General features: G+C 59.3%; 2 protein-coding genes across 4 annotated transcripts in view; one reads left to right on the top strand and one right to left on the bottom strand.

Annotated features, from left to right (window-relative positions):
- Positions 1–11,547, top strand: part of SMTN (smoothelin) — a 21,745-nt gene extending 10,198 nt beyond the window's left edge. Inside the window, exons 10-21 of one of the 3 annotated variants that reach the window (XM_015644217.3) lie at positions 1,113–1,216; positions 3,233–3,349; positions 4,351–4,506; positions 4,598–4,673; positions 4,936–5,100; positions 5,644–5,706; positions 5,875–5,938; positions 6,269–6,439; positions 6,537–6,657; positions 6,728–6,879; positions 8,187–8,358; positions 10,617–11,547. In XM_015644217.3, coding sequence (XP_015499703.1) covers positions 1,113–1,216; positions 3,233–3,349; positions 4,351–4,506; positions 4,598–4,673; positions 4,936–5,100; positions 5,644–5,706; positions 5,875–5,938; positions 6,269–6,439; positions 6,537–6,657; positions 6,728–6,879; positions 8,187–8,331 — 1,334 coding nt within the window. In that variant the 3' untranslated portion in view covers positions 8,332–8,358; positions 10,617–11,547. The remainder of the gene's footprint in view (positions 1–1,112; positions 1,217–3,232; positions 3,350–4,350; positions 4,507–4,597; positions 4,674–4,935; positions 5,101–5,643; positions 5,707–5,874; positions 5,939–6,268; positions 6,440–6,536; positions 6,658–6,727; positions 6,880–8,186; positions 8,359–10,616) is intronic. The other 2 variants (XM_015644215.3, XM_015644218.3) reach the window with 2 other exon arrangements.
- Positions 11,548–12,163: 616 nt separating this feature from the next.
- SELENOM (selenoprotein M) lies at positions 12,164–13,853 on the bottom strand. The gene is made up of 5 exons (XM_015644219.3): positions 13,673–13,853; positions 13,555–13,590; positions 13,441–13,475; positions 12,968–13,046; positions 12,164–12,879 (listed from the first exon to the last, which is right to left on the bottom strand). Exons 1-5 carry the CDS (start codon positions 13,805–13,807, stop codon positions 12,667–12,669), a joined length of 498 nt encoding a protein of 165 aa, XP_015499705.1. The 5' UTR covers positions 13,808–13,853; the 3' UTR covers positions 12,164–12,666.
- Between the last annotated feature and the right edge of the window lie 242 nt (positions 13,854–14,095).

Genomic DNA, 14,095 nt, shown 5'->3' with positions numbered 1-14,095 from the left:
GCGGCGCACAGCAGCGCTCGGCCCCGCGCCCTGCCGGCTCCCGCCTCGACGCCATGAAGACCTTCTTCACCATCGAGATCAAGGATGGGCGCGTGCAGCCCCTGGCGCCCCGCATCACGGCCTCCCCCAGCAGCCAGCGGGCAGGTGGGCATTGATGGGGTACGGGGTGTGCAGGAAGGTCCAGTGGGCAGATGGCATATGTCATGAGGCTTCACACTGTAGGGGTGATGGGCATGGGTGTCATGCAGGGAGGTGGGACTGGAAAAGCTGTGGATCTCTCAGTAAGGCGGGCACAACAGGGGAATTCTTATCCACCAGACTCTAAGCACTACAGGACTGTGGTCCTAATATGACAGTGTGCATAGCTGGGCAGTAGAACAGGTTGGTACCAGTGGGTAGTTGGGCACTAACAGATGGTGGGCACAAATGGGCAGATGGAGGCAGGCAAGCTGAGCCAGGCCAAGTGGGTGCTGATAGGCAGCAGTGGCATTTGAGTGCTAGCAGCCCAGAGAACAGGTGCTGCCAGAAGAACAAAGTGCGTATGGTAGCCCTCATCCTTTGGCATGCACTCTCAGCCTGCTTGGGGCGTCTCAGTTCGGGGAGACCATCTGGCCCTGCAGCCTGTCCACAGCCCCACTGTCTTACCACGTTTATGTTTGGGGTCATTCTCCAATCCCTGCCCTGCCCCTGCAGCCCTGCCCCATCCTCTCCCCACTGACCTGCTGATTCAGGGGAACCCATGACATCCTGCTCTGTGTCCTGTTCCACTGCTGCACCATGTCTGTTCCAGCCCTGCCCCTAACCTGCTTGCCCACAGATGTGGCTGGGTCAGGATGCTCCTGTGACCATCCCTCTCAGCCGGGGGTCTTGGCTCCAGCTGAAGCACTGCAGAATGCACCCTTACTTGGGGAGGATGATGAACCAGGGCAGCAGGGGTCTCGACTTCCCCATCTCTTGCTTGCCACCAAGACCTTTCCCTGTGCCAGAGCTCAGTGCTCACTGCCAGGGCAGGATGTGTGGGGCAGGCAGAGAGCCCAGCCAGAGCCACTCCCCAGCTGGGTCTGAGCCTGTGGGCTGGATCAGATCCCACATGCCTCTTGCTCCCCTTGCAGAGGTGACTCTGGGTCTGCGGAGCACCCCCATTCGTATCACCACCATCCCCAGCAGTGTCAGCAGCATCTGCAACATCAGCAGTGTCAGCAGCAATGTCACCAAGGTGAGTGCCCAGGCGGTCTGTGGGGCTGTGCCCCACCTGGCCATTGCCTGGCAGCTCCAGGGCTTGGGGTGGGGACCAGGGACAAAGGAGTTTTAGTGTAGGTAGCATGGTCCAGAGGCTCTGTCTAGTTTTGGTTGATGCTTTTGTTTTGGTAGGGTTTTTTTTCATCAAGAGAATCTGGACTTTGTGTGTGGTTGCACAGCCTCACATGAGCCCTCTGGACTGTGCCACCATGTACGCAGACACTTGGGGAGGTGGGTGGAGGGGGACAAGGAGTCTTTTGTGGGTCTCCCTCTGTTTTAAACACCTTTAAGGGTGGCGACAGCTTAGGGGAAAATCCATTGCCAACCACCCCTGTTGTTCTTCCTGGGGATGGACCTTGGCCATGTGTCTGGGAAGCCTGCCTTCCCAGAGGCAGGGAGGCTACTCGTCAGAGGTCCCTAAAGCACTCTGGAGTTGTGGGTTGGGATCTTGCCAGTTCCTGCAATGCCATCCTGAGTGGAGAGTGCCCAAAGCCCCAGGCCACCTAGGAGGGATTCTTGGGTGCAGCTGGTAAAAAAAATCAAAAAACAACCCCTCTGCAGTGTCTTGTGGGGGGAGCAGGCTGTGGCTACCCTGGGGCTGGGTGCAAACAGGAGACAGCCCTTCAAGTGCTTTAATCTGCTCCTGCCCATCTAGGGTAATGCAAGGCGCCTGTGTGCCGCCTTGGCAGGAGCCAGGATATCAAACATGGCTCTGTCTCACTCATGGCCGTGCGCACGCCTGGCTGTCTCTGCAGGAACAGCACTGTGGGTGGCTTGTGTCACTGCCAGTGGCTGTGGTACCATCCATAGCCTGGGGCATAGTGGTGGCTGTGGTACCACTGGGTTCATCCCACCCTCAGCCCAGCCCAGCCCTTGCCAGCTTGAGGCAGGCAGTGCCCACAGGTGCTGCCCACACCTGCCAGCAGGTCCTGGGGCCTGACTGCAGTGGGGTGACTTCCCTGTGCAAATGCGCTTGGGCAGCAGTTGTCAGCTCTCATAAACGTATTAGGGGGCCTGTCCAGTGAGGTTGGCTGCCTTACAGGAGATGCAGCCCCCAGGTATGCTCCCAGTGGGCAGGGAGGAGGAGGAGGAAGCAGCAGTGCTGGCAGCCCTGCGAGGTAGGGCTTGGTTGGACGACCAGCAGGCTGCAGGGACTGGGGACAGTAACCACAGTGGCATGTCTTCTCATTAGTGGGGTGCTGCCTGTTCAGGGACCTGCTCCCTCTGGGGCAGGCATTGAGCAGCACGGTTGTATGAAGACCTAAAATCCATGCTGTGACCAAGGTCCTTGCACTGATGCAAGTCTGGGGCTGGAGAGGTGCTGTGGGTGATGCCAGCCCAGAGTGGGAAGGCACTTGGGCAAAAGTACATAGCAATGGTTGGCCTTTTTATTCACCCAGCACTGCAGTAGTCAGGGCTGGTCCCCACCACTTTGTCCCAAGGCTCCCAGGCTGATATCTGGCCCTGACAGCCTCCAGGGGCGGGGGGGCCACTTGCTGGGCGATCCTTGCTGAGCCACCTGGTCCCACAGCCGGATGCACTGCCAAGTGTGGCGCCTGGCTCAGCACCCCTGCATGGGACCCCCGGCTGCTGGGACCAGAATAGCCCACAGGCAGGGAGCGAGCCAGCCTCCAGCCGGGGGGGGGTTGCCTGGGCCCCTATAAAGGGCAGCAGACAGCTGAGCAGGGCTCGCCACAGCGCCTGCACCACCACCATGCCAGGGCTCAGCTTGGAGGGGCTGGCTCAGGCTGGGGTGGCTGAGCTGGCAGAGCTGCGGCAGGAGCTGGTGGCATTCCGGGGGGCAGCAGAGGGGCAACTGGAGCAGGCTCTGCAGCAAGTGCAGGTGCTGGTGCAGGCTCTGCAGACATTGGAGCAGGAGCACCTGGAGTTGCGGGCAGAGCTGGAGCGCCTGGGCCGCTGCCTCGATCTGCTGGTGTCAGGGCTGCAGGTGCCCCCCAGGGAGGACATCAGCACCCTCTTTCTGGAAGCACAGGACCCTTGCACCCACTTTGTGGGCACTGAGGAGCCCAGTGGCCCTGTGGCCCATCCACCCACTTTCTCCAGTACGTGCCAGCAGTCGGCCCTGCATCTCTCCCGAAGCAACAGCAGCGTGAGTGTGGGCAGCCCTGCATCGTGATGGGGGAAGGGAGGGGGTCACCAGCCCCCAGGGCTCTTGGAGTTGTCTGTAGCCCTGGTACAAGGCATGACTGTGGCAGTGATGCATGGGGACATGGCTCCATGGGGATCCACCACTCCTTGGGCTCACTGTTGTGGGGCTGTGCACCCACCTGTTTCGCATTCCCAGTGTGCCAGGTGAGAAGCTGCAGGCAGCTGTCTTAGCCCCACCACAGCACCAAGCACAGGTGGTGGCATGGGCGCCTGTGGCCAGCGTCAACTCCTGCCGATGGCTTTGCCATGGATCGGTTACCAGGCCACAGGATACAGGGGCCAGGTGTGTGCATGGCTGCTGTGGCCCCACTGTCATCTCTGGTGCCTCTGTGCCCTATTCTGGGCCTGGCCCACTGCCTGCTGTGCATTGCTGGGGGGTTGTGCTAAAAGGGACTTGGCGTCCTGTCCTGGCTGTGCTTGGGCAGGGGCCAGACTGGCCTAAATCCTGGCAGGGATGCAGGGGATGGCTCTTGATCTCCTGCACAAGCTCTTCTCTACAATAAGTCCCTTAATTCCATGGAAATCCCTGTGCTGCTAATGGTGTGCACTGGCCTTGCCAGCACCCCGCCCACTGCTGGGTAACAGCTGCTGCCCAGCCCAGAGCCCAGGGCAGGCCCTGCCTGCTGGGGGACCCAGCCACCTCTTTCTGGGGAGCAGGGAGGATTTATGGCACCCAGACTGGAAGCAAGAGAGGGACTGCTGGGCCCTCCTGGGGCATGGGGTGCTGCAGATTGTCATACTCCCCTGCCTGCCTTGGGTACTGCAGATTCTTGCAGCATCCCACCAGCTGAGAGCACTTAGGCCCTATGTTGCACATCCTCTCCAGGGTCCTCACTGCCTGTCGCACTGGGCTGGTGTCAGGGTGATGAGGGCCTGGACCCTGAGAAGAGGTGGGGGGTGGCAAGCTGGCAGGGGCTCAGCTGCATGGTGATGTCCTTGCAGATGGAGCCGGAGGTGGTGGAGCAACACCAGGCACCAAGGCAGGAACCAGAGCTGCCCAACGGCATGGAGAAGGTGCAAGTGAGGGAGGTGGAGAGGAGCAAGCTGAATGCTGAGGAGCTGAGCAGGATTGAGGATGAGGATGTTCTGGATAAGATGGTATCTCTTTCTCTGGTTCGGGCTCCTGCAAGAAGGTAAAGGGACCTCAAGCTGATGGTAGAAGACTAATGATGATTTCTCCCTCCTGCAGCTGGATCAGACAACAAACTTTGAGGAGCGACGGTTGATTCGAAATGCCATGCGGGAGCTGCGCCAGCGCAAGCGAGGTACTCAGGGATGGTGACCCCCACTGGGGTCAGAGTGGTGATGATGCCAATGTAGGATGCTGAAGTGGGGCTGTCCAGCTGCGGGGAAGCAGTAGGGTGTATGCTGGGTCCTCTGTTGGCCCCCTGTCTTTGCAAGGCCAAGGACATCATCCCTCCCACAAACCAGTTGTGGGCCAGCAGCAGTGCAGGACCCCTGGTGTGGCAGGAACTGTGCCCACCACCCCACCTCCCTGTTGATGCCATGTTCCATTCATGTTTGCAGACCAGCGGGAGAAGGAGCGGGATCAGTGGCTGCAGGAGGCTAGGAGCCAATCTGTGACAGGAAGGGCTGGCCATGCCACAGAGACCACCACCATGCAGAGCACTCAGTCAGCCGATGGCTCAGCACGCAGCACTGTCACCAAGACTGAGCGTCTTGTCCAGTCTGGTATGAGCTGGGCTAGGGGGGTGTGCCAACTCTTTGGGGGCCTTGCAGAATCCTTCCCAATGCTCCACCACCACAGTTCCTTTGCCATTCACTGCCTGTCCTGAGTCTGGCTTGACTGTGCTGGGAGCAGGACTGTGTTTCAGAGATGAGTCTTTGGCTTGCCCAGAGCCTGCCTGAGGATAATTAAGGGTTCTGCTCTGGTGACTTCCCTCTGAATTCCCAACCCTGTCAGGATGGCAGAGCCTCATCTGCACCTTTGGCCTGTGTGTTGTCTCTTTTACCCCTGCTCTCCCAGTCCCTGGGTGGCTCAAGCTGAGCAGCTGCAGGGGTGAGGGATGCCCTAGCTCCCTGCTGCTTTGTGCTCAGCTTTTTGTTCTCTGCTTCTGCTTGGGGGGCACATGCCTCTGCCTGCCATGCCCATGGCTCTACTGCCTGGGACTTCTCCCTGTTACACTGCATGGGTGCATAGGTGCTTGGCAGCAGCATGTGTCTGTGGATGCTGCTCCTCCCAGCCCAGCAGTTGCCATTGCTTTATCCTTGCAGGTGATGGAACCAAGACCTCCCGTACTACAACCATGGAGTCAAGTTATGTGAAGAGATCAGACAGTAAGTTTTTCCTGCCCTTTCCCTATGTCATCCTCAGGGTGTAACCCTGGGGCATCGCTGCTGCTGAGCCATCACTGCCCTGGTGCAGGCAGAGTCCTGCCTGCCTGGCACTGCTGCCCTCAGCTCCTTCAGCCGAGAGCCCAGGGCCTCTCTCCTCTCTCTCTGCAGATGGCAACAGCACTTTCGTTCAAACCAAATCGTCCTACAGCTCCTCATCCAAAAAGACAGGCAGGTGAGCAGAGGTGCCTGTGGGGACAGCCCCACATGGTCCCTGTCACTCATCTGCTTGCACAAGCCCTCTGTCCATATTGCAGTGTCCCCATACAAATGTCACTCCAAAGCCTCCTGGTCCTTGAGGTATATTCACTGTATTCAGAAGCTCTCATGGGTCCTTCCATGGGCATGGAGATAGCTCTACCAGCTGAGGACCTTAAGACACCTCTTGTCTGTCCAAGGCACACGAAGGTCTCCTAAGTTCCAAGGCTGGCCATGGACTGAGACCACTGCTTGCCCTCCCCTGGGCTGCCCACAGCCCCTTTAGCATTGCCTGTCTCTCTCCCAGCATTTTTGACCGTGAGGATGAGAGTGCTTCTCGGCAGAGCAGCCTGGCTGCGCTGGAGCGGCGTCAGGCGGAGAAGAAAAAGGAACTGATGAAGGCTCAGAGCCTGCCCAAGACATCAGCCTCACAGGCACGAAAGGCCATGATGGAGAAGCTGCAGAAGGAGGGTGGGAGGTGAGGCTGGGTCTGGGGCAGGCTGGCCAGGGCAGTGAGTGCTGCACAAAAACAACACCCTGCAGCTATGGATAACACGCCATGTCTCCCATCACAGTTCAAATCCTGCAGCATCACAGACCGCTGTGCAGCGCTCCTCCAGCTTTGGTGTGCCTAACGCCAACAGTATCAAGCAGATGTTGCTGGACTGGTGCAGAGCCAAGACCCGGGGCTATGAGGTGGGTGCCACATCCTTTTCCTGTCCCAAGGCAGTCACTCTGTCCCTTGGTAACTCTGTTGCCCTCTCAGCACGTGGACATCCAGAACTTCTCATCCAGCTGGAGTGATGGCATGGCTTTCTGTGCCTTGGTCCACAATTTCTTCCCTGATGCATTTGACTACAGTAAGCTGACACCCCAGAACCGCCGCCAGAACTTCGAAGTGGCCTTCTCTTCTGCAGAGTACGTACCTCTCTTGCCATCATGTGGACTTGGGATGGCTTGGGGTGGCTCTCCTGCTCGCTGCTGGGGCGAGAGGGGACACTGGAGGGGATGGTGCTGGAGGTGGGTGCCTGTAGGTGTCACTCCCCCCATGCAATGCAACAGGGTTAGGTGCTGTGGGGGCACGTAGCAGCTGTGTGGGCAGAGTCACACAGGCCAGTGCAGCGCAGTCTAATATGGCAAGTATGGGTACGGGGGTCTAGGTTCCTGGGTGTGGAGCAGGGCACCCAAAGGTAGAGCAGCAGCCCCATGAGCCCATCTGGCTTTGGGCAGTACATTCAATCCTGGTCTACCAGGTGTGAGACTGCAGCCTGTGGGGGGAGCAGGGTTTGCCTATGCCAGGTGCCTCCTTTCACAGTTGTAGGAGCTCAAACACCGTTGCAACTTCTCCAGTCTTCCCCTTTTTCTTCTGGTTTTCCTGGGTGCTGAGAGATGGGAGTGCACCCAGCTGGAGGGCTGGCAGGCAGCCCCTCTCTCCTTCCTTCTGTCTCTCTCCCACCTACCCACTCCTCTCCTCCAGCACCCTGCTGGGGGGCAGAGCTGAGGATGGGGGTCCCATCCTACTGATGTCCAAGGTGGCAGGGTGAGATGGGGACTCCTGCAAGCTCCCAGGGTGCTGTGGTGCTGTTTGGTGGAGTGAGAAGGGGGCTGCGGGCCTGGCTCTTGGTGCTCCTGTTAATGGATTTTTTGCCTTAATTGGGAAACTGGTCCGTGGACTTAAGAGAGCCATCGATCTCTCCGGCCTGGAAGCCAGGTGGCCTCTCATCCTTCCTCCTCTTCCAGCTCTTGTGAGCATCCTCTCCCAAGCTTCCTGCACCAGGGCGCACCCTGTAGTTCCAAGTGGAGCTGGGCAGAAGGGCTGGGCTTGCCCCCCCCATCCTCCCAGTGGGTCTATATAGGAGCTATATAGAGCGCTGCTCCACTCTGGAACCCGCTCCCCGAGCACCTGGCGCGCCAGAACACCTCACTTATCCTCCTACTCCTCCTCCTTCTCTTCCGTCTGTCTTTCCTTCTCAACTTCACGCCTCTCCACGCCACTCACCTGCCCCTCTCCTCCTTGCTTTTGCCCCCCCAGTGTCACTGAATGGCCTTGGCATGGGGTGCCTAGAGCCCTCCTGCCCCTGCATCGTGCATCCCCAGAGCATGCCAGAGCGGAGCAGCTACCAGTGGGATGGGAACTGCACTGATCTGTGTCTCTTGTTTTCTCTTCCTCCCCTCCCTGACTGGGCTGCGGTCACTGGCTTGCCCCTCTCTCTACCTGCACCCAGGAAGCACGCGGACTGTCCACAGTTGCTGGACGTGGAGGACATGGTCCGGATGCGCGAGCCAGATTGGAAGTGTGTGTACACATACATTCAGGAATTCTATCGCTGCCTGGTCCAGAAGGGGCTGGTAAAAACCAAAAAGTCGTAGCCCATTGTCAGCCCCCCAGGACCAATGGTGAGAATCTTCCCCTCTGAGTACCTGCCCATGCCCCCACCACCACCAGGGCTCAGCAGAGAAATGACTGCCTTGGCTGCAGACGAGGCTGGGGGATGCTGGTGGGTTAGGGGCAAGTCCTGGCAGTGCCAGACAGGGCCCAGCAGGAGATGGGCAGAGACAGGTGGCTGGGATCAGGCCTTCTGGAATAGCACCAGTGGGGGTTTCAGCAGGGGGGACTGTGTCACGCTGGAGTTCTGTTTGCTCTCCAGGTGTGGGCAGGGCAGTAGTTAGAAAAGAGCCCTGCCCCTGTGGCTGAGCCTGACCCAGGGATCAGGTTCTGGGGATGCCACTCAAGGTATGCCGAGTGGTGCTGGCTGAGTGTGTGGGTGGCCACCCAGGATGCTGCAGCATCACTGCTTCCACTTGCTGCCTTATTCCCCTGCCCCCGGGTACATGCCCAGCTCTGATGAGATGCTGCCTGCTCATATATGGGCAGAAACAGGAGCCTGGAAAGTGTGACTCAAGGCTCAGGTCCTGCCTTGTCCTGCAGTGTTTGTGCCTGTCTCAGGGCATCCTGGCTGACGTTAGAGCTGCAGCTCCCCTGGCTCTGCACAGTGCTGGCACACCAGGGCCCAAACAATGGCTTTATAAGGGCAGAGCTCTCCATGCACTGCCATTGCTCCGCCATCACCTACTGAGCCAAGTGGCAGTGGCAAGGGCTTTCCCAAGGCCCCAAGCATCATTCCCCCATCCCCATGGTGACCAAATCATGAAGTGGGGCTGGTGCCAGCCACGCAGTGGGCTTGGAGCCCACTGAGCAGGCACCAGAGACCTAATGGGATGGCTGGAGGCATGGGACCCAGGGTGGGGGTTCTCTTGGGCCCTGGTGCTGCCCAGGGGCTGGCAGTGGCTAGGGTCGCTCCTTGGGGTAGGGCTATTCTAGGGGCCAGTGTGTGTGGTGGTGTTACTGCAGGAGGGGAAGGGGGTAGGTACAGGGCTTGGGGCTTGAGGGTGTTGTCATGGTGGGTGGCAAGCGTAGAGTTCAGACCCTCCTTGTGCACTCTGTCCTTGGGGGCAGAGCCCTGCCTTGGGAGATCCTACTTGTGCAACCAGAGCCTTGGGGAAGAACCTTGATTGGCCCAGGCTAAAGCAGCTGAACTGGCCGTGGTGGCAGCAGGTCCTGCTGGTTTTTGTCAGCACTGCCCCCAGTGCCAGTGCAGCCCTTGCTCCAGCAGGAGCCAGAAGTGGGGACAGTGCTTTGTAGGGCTGTGGGACCTGGGCAGGGCCAGGATGGTTGGCAGCAGTGGCAGGGTTGCTTCTGTGCCCCCCCACCCCTTCTCTCCCCATAGAAAGCAGAGGACAGGAGGTGGCCAGATCCCCTCCATGCCCTTTCTGGTTGCCATTGTGACTCCTAATCATGTTCAATCCCTTCAAGCGCCCAGGGTGCCCCAACTTGGGGAAAGACACAGCCCAGGGAACTGGATGGGTGGCAATGCAGAGCGAGTTACTGGACCAAAAGGGCAGCGGCAGAGCCCCAAGGCTCCTATGGGGATGGGGACACAACCATAGCTGATCTGCCAGGGCCCCACAAGACTGGTAGCTGCTGGAGCTAGGTCCTGCACTGTGGTGGGGCAGGGAGAGGAGGAGATAGCCTCCTATCTCAACCTACCTAGGTTAAGTGAGCTGAGGCACGGAAGCGCCCACTCCAGCAGTAGGGTGTGCTAGGCATGGGGCAAGCAGACCCCAGGCTCTAGGCTGGGGCAAGGGATGGAGCCAGGCTGGCAGGGCTTGGAGGAAGGCAGAAAAGCAGGGCCAGGGCTTGAGGCAGAAGGGGCAGCATGTAACCAAAACCCACCCCCTGCTTTCCCTGAACCACCAGCTAGGGTTTGAGGTAGGGGCACAGCAGACACCTGCAGCCAGGCTGGGCTCTCCCTAGAGGCCATCAGCATCAGCTGGAGGAGCAAGAGGGTGGGCACAGCTTTAGCAGAGTGACAGCACCAAGGATGGAGAGTACCAGGGGAGCAAGGGGTGCAGACAGCTGGGCAACCCCTGCCCTGAGGCAGGCCCTTCCAGGGCAGACAGCACATGCTCTTCCCAGTGTCAGGAGCAGAAGGACTGTGGGTACCAGGGTAAGTTGGGGGGGGTGTGAAAGGAGCTGAGCAGGTCTGAGGGTAGCAGTGCCCACACCAGCTGGCCCTGGGCAGTGTGGGGTGCCCATCCCAGCCCCCATGTGGGGCAGCCTGCTTGAGGCCATGCTGAAGGCTTCATCTCTGCAGGACGCTGGTGGACTGCGTGCCGCTGGTGGAGGTCGAAGACATGATGATCATGGGGAAGAAGCCTGACGCCAAGTGCGTCTTCACCTACGTGCAGTCCCTCTATAACCACCTGCGTCGCCACGAGTTGCGCATGCGGCAGAAAGAGTGCTAAAACCTGCCCTGCCCACCCCTACTGCTGCCCTCACCCCAGAGCTGCCTGTGGGCAGGGGAGCTGCTTGCCTGGGAGGGTCTGGGGGGGACATAGGTCTGGCACTGAGAACAGGACAATTCTTCCAACAGTGCACCCCCACACCTCTGCCTTGCCAGAGCTGCTTCTGCCTTGGTCAGCTGTGGGCTGACCCTGTGGCAGTGCCAGGTTCGCCCTGCTGGGGATGCTCCCACCTTAACTTGCTTCCCATGCTCCAGTCTTTTTAAGTTATTTGTTCTCTAGGAATTATTTGCCCTGCAGGCACCATCCCTGTGTCCCTGGGGTGACTTGGGCACAGCTGTGCCCTCAGACTTGGGCCACCTCATGGGTCTGTGGCTGAGCATGACTCTGCAGTCCAGCCAGGGCCATGGTACATCCTGCAGGCAGCACTGTCAGTGGTTCCCTTGGCCCCGTGCAAGGAAGCTTCTCTGCCCACTGCAGGCCCAGCTTGGTGTCACCTCCCATGGGACAGCTCCATAACCATGCCAACACCCTGCTTCCCACCTCCATGTGCACCACGGGCACTTCCACATTGGGGGCAACTGTGGGTTGGGGAGGGGGCAGCAGCAAGGGGTCCCAGGGGAGTGCAAGGCAAACAGAGCAAGCTGGGACAACTACCCCCACTTTCCTCTCCAGCCCAGGGCACCTGCGTGTTCAGCGCTGCTTGCCCATCTGTCACATCTCTACACCCATGCTGACACATGTACCAACACCAGCCAGATAATAAAGGTTTATCTAGGGCAATGCCTCTGGCTCAGGTCCTTCTGCCAGCAGCATATTGCACACCACAGTGCTTGGGGAACACTGGAAGTCCAGCTGCTGCTGGCTGCTCTACCTGCAGCTCTACTGCTTACCCACCCCAGAGGGACACTAGGGCATGTATTGCTCTTCCCCTCATTAATGATGTCCATAGTTAAGGCACTCTGACCACAGTTCACTGTCCCACATTGCCCCAAACCTAGCACAGGTAAAAGATCCCACATGGCCAGCAAGACTGTGGTCAAGCACAGTGGTGCCCCACTTCCCTCCCTAGCTGAGGGCCAGATGTCCCCACTGGGCCAGTGCAGGCATGGGGCTTTGGTTCAACACTGCAGGACTTGTTAATGGGCTCATGCCCATCCTCCTACACCCACCTCATCCCATGCCATGGTGCCCACCACCCTCACCCCTCTATCATGCTGGGGAGGGGTGGCACAGGAACAGCACAGCTGGTCTGTAGGTTGGTTTGTGGCTCACCAGCAGTGACTAGGACTGCCATCCTCCCCTGCCTCTATGAGAAGCTCTGGGGCACACAGCTGTACTTGGAACACAGTGGTGCAGGATGCCACCAAGCTCTTTCTTAAAAAATGACACAGTGAGCTGACTGCAAATAAAAGCTTTACTAGAAGCTGGATATGATAACCCTGCTGTGGGTTGTGCTGTGCTCTTCTTGGGGCAGCTCTCCCACCTTTGGGACTCAGCACATCTACCCTTAGCACCTAGTGCTTTCTGCTGAGGGTTTCATCCTGTCCCATACAGGCAGGATACTGCTGCCCAGTGCTGAGAGCAGCTAAACCTCTGGGCATAACAAGGGACTGCAAGGAATGCTGCTCCTCCCAACTGGCCAGGGATAATGGGCTCCAAGGATGGGAAGGCATCAACCAGCACACAGGACGCTCAGAATGCCCTCAAGTGTCCAGGAAGCCCCTGCTTGAGGCTGGATCTGCCTGGGGCATCCTTGGGGCAGAGGCTACACAGCACCAAGAAGGGTGGGGGGAAAAAGTCTTTGCCTCCCTTTTGACATCATCCCCAGCTGCCATAGCACCCTCATTCCCTAGACTGGGGACTGGCTGCAGGACCCTGCCCCAAGTGTGGCACTCCTTGCTAGAGGTCTGGATGTTCTTCCTTGTCATGTTTGGATGGGGTCTTGCCATCAGTGGTGGGTGTTTGGGCGGGCAGCAGTATTCGCAGAGGCTTGGCAGGGGCAAACTGGAACTCCTCTGGCACAGGGGCATCAGGTGTCTCCTTGCGGTAGAAGCCCAAATCCTGAATCAGCTGGTTGATCTCTTCCCGGGTCATGTCGCTCAGGGGAATTCTCTGCACCCAGACAGGGTTATAGCCTGGCACCTATAAGGCACTGACCACCCCAAGCCATGTGGCAGCAGGTGCCACATTGCCCACTCACCTCTAGCTCCTCATATTGGAGGCTGAGGAGCACAAGCTCAGGGTCAGCGCCAGGCAGGTGTTTCATCTCCAGGTTATGGCTGGGCAATGTGTCAAGGAGTGGGCAGCACTGGTCAAGCCCATGCAACCCTTATCCTATCCCATCCTTTATTACATCCCCTTCTACCCGCTGTCACATCCCGTTCCTGCATATTGTGTACCAGCCCCCGTCCCAGCCAATGTTCTCTCATATCCCATTCCCTTCCATCCCATCTGTTCTGTCCCGCATTCCATCCTTCTTTACATACCATCCCATCCCGTTTCCCATATAATACCATCCGATCCTCCATCACACTCCCCTAAACACCCGTCCTCCAGTTCTCACCAAACCCTGTCCTTCATTCCGCTCAAAACCCCATCCTCCCTCAGCCCGTCCCTCCCATACTTCATCCCATCCTATCCGGACCCCAGCGCTGCACCGCCGTCGGCGGGTACTAGAGCGGTATGTCCTGGGTGACGAACGCCTTCACCTGTGGAGAGTGGCCAGCCGGGCCCGGCTCAGTGTTGGGAAACCCCGACTCCCCGGCCCGGCCCGGCCCCGATACGTACCTCCCTGAGGCGGTTCAGGCGTCACCCACCGCAGGTCTGCGGGAGAGGATACCCCGTCAGGCACCCGGCTAGCGTCGGTTCACCCCCGGCGCGCCACGCGGCCCCCGCCCGCGCTCACCTCCACCTTGCCGCGGGCCAGGTCCCGCAGCACGGCCTCGCGGAGCCGGGGGTGTTCCGAGCCGCCGCTAGCCGCCAGCGCCACCGTCAGCAGCAGCCACAGCAGCGCACTCGGCCCCGAGGGCACCGTCCACATCGCTCCCGCCGCTGCCACGTCCGGAGTGGCTCGGGCACGCGCACGGCACCGCGCATGCGCGCTGACTCGCGTGCACAAACACATGCGTGCGCGCCCACGTGCACGGACATGCGCACATGGCCTGCGCCCCGTGTGAGTGCCGCGTAAATCCCGCGAGCGCGCACCGTGCACGGACCGGCAGCACACAGACCAACAGCACACACACACAACGATACACACACACACAACAATACACACACATAACAGCACACACACACAATACACACACATAACAGCACACACACACAA

The sequence above is a fragment of the Parus major genome, chromosome 15, assembly GCF_001522545.3.
Source record: "Parus major isolate Abel chromosome 15, Parus_major1.1, whole genome shotgun sequence".
In the NCBI taxonomy this organism is placed as follows: Eukaryota; Metazoa; Chordata; class Aves; order Passeriformes; family Paridae; genus Parus; species Parus major.
This window is presented reverse-complemented; position numbering and strand designations above follow the sequence as displayed.